General features: G+C 35.9%; 1 protein-coding gene across 1 annotated transcript; it reads left to right on the forward strand.

Annotated features, from left to right (window-relative positions):
* Nucleotides 1-3,019: 3,019 nt before the first annotated feature.
* GAPT (GRB2 binding adaptor protein, transmembrane) lies at nt 3,020-4,709 on the forward strand. The gene has a single exon (XM_085002292.1). The coding sequence runs from the start codon at nt 3,020-3,022 to the stop codon at nt 3,479-3,481; it is 462 nt and encodes a 153-aa protein (XP_084858418.1). The 3' UTR covers nt 3,482-4,709.
* The last annotated feature ends 884 nt before the right edge of the window (nt 4,710-5,593 follow it).

The following is a 5,593-nucleotide window of genomic DNA, read 5'->3' on the forward strand; positions in this document are numbered from 1 at the left end:
TGACAAACTGTTTTAATGTTTGGAATCTATTGTAATGTCTACTCTGTATAGGACAACACAGACGGTTAAAAATAAGTTCTCCTCTTAGAAATCCAGAGAGCCATTTATTACTTTTATCCTCAGAGGACAATAGTTAGCTTTCCCCACTTCTGTTGCAAACCTAGCACCTATTAAAAACCTAATTAATATTTGAAATTTAGTTCAAATATGCTGCCAAATATTTGCTTAAACGAGTAATCATTTTTACAATAAAATATCTTACATATGGTCAATTCTCATCTGTTGAAAAACAAGTAGGGTCCTAATGGTTAAAGTCACTGGCCAGATTTTTCTCCTTGAACAAAGCACTGTGTCTGTCCTTATGAAGGATGAAAACTACACAAGTTCCAAAGAGATTAAAAGATGTCCTGATCTGGGGTGTCTCTCCCGGTAGTGGGTTTTTTCATTTGTTTTTGTTTTTCGCTTTTTAGGGCTGCACCCACAGCTTATGGAAGTTCCCAGGCTAGGGGTCAAATCAGAGCTATAGCTGCTGGCCTAGGCCACAGCTACAGCAAGGCCAGATCTGAGCTGAGTCTTCGACCTACAACACAGCTCACGGCAATGCTAGATCCCCAACCCAGATACTAGTCAGATTCTTTTCCACTGCACCACCACGGGAACCCCTATCCCTATAGTTTTATCCAAGAAATTTTATAACTGCATTTCATATTTAATTTGGCATTTTATGTTAAATGCCAGATTGAAAATTTGCACATTGATGTATTCTACCGTGAGCAAATTTAGAAAAGTTCACTGCTGTACATGATTGCTCACTGAGAGCAGGGCATGATTTCATTGGGTTTCTTTTTTCCTGTTTATTTTTTTACTATCATTATCCTATTGATAATGATAATAAGCAGGTTACTCCATTCATTAACAAACATTTAATAAACTAGTTATTCTGTGTCTAGTACTGCTGCTGGTAATATAAAGATAAATAAGATATTCCAAACCCTCAAGAACCACATAGCTAATGAAGCTATAAAAATTTACTCATGGATGTGCTTTAGTAGACATTCATAGAAACTTGAGTAGGAATAATATTGGGGGGGGGAGATTTTACTTGAATCTGGTTCTGATTAATACTTAGTTGTTAAAGAAGTTACTTAACCCTTTTAATCCTCTCTTTTCTCATGCATGAAATGGGCATAACAGTAGTATTTATTTCACATAACATTTGTACATGAGATAATCCATGTAAAAGTATTTGGAAGCTGACCTAAATTATTATTGATGATGACATTCAGTAGATGATGATAACCACCCCATAAATAATATTAGAGTGGATGACTAAAAGTTACAATACTATACTATATATTTGAAAGTTGCTAAGAGTATCATAAAAATTCTCATCACAAGAAAAAAATTGTAACTATGAGCTGGTGGATGTTAACTAAATTTAGTGTAATGATCAATTCACAATATATACATATATTAAATCATCATGTTTTATACCTTAAACTTATACAGTCTTATATATTCATTCTATCTCAAAACTGGAAGGAAATAATAATAATGAAAACAATATTGGATGTTAAGTATTTCTGTGTCTAGGCTAAAAACATACGGTAATAATGTTTTGTTGCCAAAATCATTATAGAATGTTTAATCTAGTTGAACACTGCCAGTTTCTCTCCTCTTTGCCATTTTAAAGAATTGACAGATAACATTCTAAAATTATCTTTATTAAATGAAAGTTATTTGCTGGAAGTTGTGAGAAGATTAATGATAGGAATGCTTTTGAATTTTGTTTTAAATATTTTGATTATAGGTAGTTTATGTTACATCAAGAAACTCTTTGTTTAAGTCTGCAGCATACCCTTTAGAAGACATGTCTTGAGTTTTAAACTATAGACTTAAATAGATGCTGAAATTTGGAGTCCCATGTTTATGTAATCATTCATTCAATAAATTTTTTTTTATTATTTTCCCACTGTACAGCAAGGGGGTCAGGTCATCCTTAGATGTATACATTGCATCATTCAATAAATATTGATTGTCTTTCTGTGCTAGGTGTTCTGCTATTCTCTAGGAGTATATAGAGGAAAAGACCTGATCCCTTTTCACTGTTTAACCAAGTAGGAAGACACAATTTCCTATAATTTTGATTATTGTGAATAGAAGAGAATTAACTCATTAATATGGAGATACAGATAAAGGAATGATTAAGGAAAAGACATGGTCCCTGACCACTGCAAAGGACATATGAAGCTTCACAGAGGAGCTGATATGTAATGGAAATGATTGCACATCTATATTCTTGTCCCTTTCCTCCTATTGTTCAAAGCATTATCTTTCTCTTGAAAATTATTAGGCTTATTGTCAAAAACCATGTTGAAATCTAAATGATAAAACCACCTGAGCTTGGCAGGGACAGATTTTTTTTTAACTCTTTTTCCCTTGTCATGACAGCTAGTAGTGTATTCTATATTAAAGCAAAAACTCACTAAATACAACAGCTAGTACTGTATTTTATACTGAAGGAAGAGCTCACTAAATTCTGATGCTTAATGTGTGGTAGAAAATAGAAGATTTTTTGAAATTATGCTATGTAATAAATATACAATTAAAATTTTTTAATTTATAGCAGAACCTGGATGGCAGATTGTTCAACCTTCCCTTTCTTGATTTTTCTACTCTGCTGCTCTCGTCCACTCATTTGTGCTTCATTTTGTGATTCGTTGATAAAAAGGACGTGGAATTGAATAAAATCTCCTCTGACACAGTGCAGTTATACAGAAATAATTATATAATCATCAGATACAAAAAGAACGATCTTCTAAAACGAAGTTTACTCAATCTCTCCTCTAATTACATCAGGGCTTTGCCTGATGATGTTCTTTCAGATCTGCAACAGAAATGCTTAAACAAGCTTCTGAAATTACTTTTGAACCATACCGTATGAAGAGTTACTGTGGTCTGTATCTGTGACTTCGTTAAGGGCGGCACCATTCTACTAAACAACGCTGTTTGAGCAGAAATGCTGAAAAGCTGTGGAAATCATTCAGTGGGCATTTCTATAGGAATTTCCCTCCTTTTGCTGTTGGCGATCTGTGGAATTGGGTGTGTTTGGCACTGGAAACACTGTAACACAATGCGATTTACCCTACCAAAGATTTTGCAAAGGAGAAAAAGCAAGAGAAAAGACTGTACTGAAACACTGTCCCAGGTTATCAGGCATAGAATATCAGTTCAAACTCAAGATCACAGTTTTTCTGGGAAGGACACTAACATATGTGACAACTATGAAAATCTGGAAGTGGGTCCTCCTGAAATTAAAGAAAAAGCTGATAAGGAACTATATGAGAACACTTGCCAGACCAATTTCGAGGAGCATATCTATGGAAATGAGAAACCGTGTGACTATTATAACTTCCAGGATCCTAGTACTTTTGAAGTATCTCAAGATGAAGACATATATATTCTTCCAGATTCATGTTAACTTTTCAAAATGTATATTTAATTATTTGAGGATAAATATTCACTGGGACTTTTATTGTCCTGATATCGTTATTAATCAAGTTCTTCTGATGAAAATTAATGGTCTATTTTCTATCTCTACCCTTCTGAATCCTCTCTGTATCATTGTGGATTAATTCTAGGATCTCCTCGCCACCCTCTCTGATGTGGATTCATTCTGCATTATGTTACATTAATTCTTCCTTCTGAATGTTACTTGTTATCTTTTTCTTCTTCTATCTCCACCATCCTTTCTGGCTCAGGATAGTTGTCAGTCAGTTAACCAGCTTTTTCTGGCTCTAGTTTCTAATGTAGATGATGATGGTGATGCTGCATCAGTCCCCACGATGCTGCCAGATTTACCTTCTGAAAATATTCCCAATGGCCACATCACTCCTTTGCATAAAACCACTTAATGTCTCCTCTTCGTAAAAGACATAATACTCATGATATTAACTCCAGAATTCTTGATTTTCCACTCCTTGTTCAAGTTACTTTTCCATTGACTTCTAATAACCCTTCACTTCTCTGTTTTCATTAGAATCATCTCAAAACCTGCCAACCTCATCCCTCCTCCACAGCTTTGTTTGTCTGCCCACCCCCCATGTTAAGCATGCCTCAGATCATAACTTCTTCCCCAGGTCTTTTGAATCATTCCAAACATACATTTACCTTTTTCTTTTTCTGATGTCCTATAGATTTTGTGCCTGTTCAGCTCTTTGGGCATTTAAAAATATTTCCAGGAGTTCCTGTCATGGCTCAATAGTTAATGAATCCGACTAGAAACCATGAGGTTGCGGATTTGATCCCTGGCCTCACTCAGTGGGTTAACCATTTGGCGTTGCCATGAGCTGGGTGTAGGTCCAGATGTGGCTCGGATCCCGCGTTGCTGTGGCTCTGGCTTGGGCCAGAGGCTACAGCTCCGATTGGACCTCTAGCCTGGGAACCTCCATATGCTGTGGGTATGGCCCTAGAAAAGATGAAAAAAGACAAAAAAAAATGTTTTCAATGACATTTTATTATTTAAAGTCATATAAGAATGTCTTAAATTCCCTACTAAATAGTAAGGAACTGCCTCATATTCATATTTTAGTCCCAGTGCTTCATCATACGAGGCACTCAGTGTTGTTCAATTGACAAAAAAAAAAAAAAAAAAATTGTACATTTTGCTAAGCAGTTTTCAAAAAAATCTAATAAATGTGTCCATCCAAGGAATATTTACTGAGTACCTTCTATCTACTTTATTACCATGCTGTGCACATGAGGGGGTAAAATAGTGAAAAGAAAGACCTGAGACCTAAATATGTACTGTTTAGTAGAAAAAGACAATAACCAAACATAAATACTATAAATAACAAACATAAATACAACACTATTTATTTAGCTATGGTATATCTAAACCCACCCTTGGAAATGCTGCTCTAAATTACTTAGGCTAGAATGCTACAAAATACATTTTTCCTTTGCCAGGTGGATCCATGTTAGGGGCTGTCAGTAGGAGGCGGTGAGGAAGACTGGGCAGCAGTAGGCAACAAAAGGGATTTGCTCCTTCTTACTCTCCTTGTTGTCCTGAGAAGATACTCTTGTCATTTAATTTACTCCAGTATCATTGGTTGATTACAGTTTATAGTTTCTGCCAGCACTCTCAGAATCAGCTTCTTTGCACCTTGTCAGACATGCCAGCACCAACCCGGCAGCACTTTCCCCTTAATACCTGGGAACAAACTCCTCAGGGACCTGCAGGAAACAAATAGCACCCTCAAGCTCTGGTTCCCAGCCCTACAGGGCAGTTCCTTCTAGTTTCTGATGATCCCCAACCTTAGGTATGGTGGCTATTTCCTGCATTTCCTATCTCTGTGGTACCTCAGTGACCTCTTTTTGTCTTTTCAATCTACCAATACTTTTTTTTTTTTTAACCAATGCTGTATACTCAATTATCCCTCTTACAAATGGGTATTGTTTTCTGTTTCCCCAAGTGGACCCCAGTGATACAAATAAAAGCAAAGTAAGTGCTTTGAAGAAAGGAAGATCTGTTTTGAGAACAATGGAGTTGGGTACGGAAGAGGATTTGATTTTTAATAAGATGGCCAAAGGA

The sequence above is a fragment of the Sus scrofa genome, chromosome 16, assembly GCF_054392235.1.
Source record: "Sus scrofa isolate SSC_HxYL_T2T_F1_AM1 chromosome 16, Sscrofa_HxYL_maternal_Yorkshire_Landrace_v2.0, whole genome shotgun sequence".
Classification (NCBI taxonomy): domain Eukaryota; kingdom Metazoa; phylum Chordata; class Mammalia; order Artiodactyla; family Suidae; genus Sus; species Sus scrofa.

What these genes read in the sequence shown, in the direction of transcription:
- GAPT (XM_085002292.1), top strand. Translation starts at nt 3,020, where the DNA reads ATGCTGAAAAGCTGTGGAAATCATTCAGTGGGCATTTCTATAGGAATT.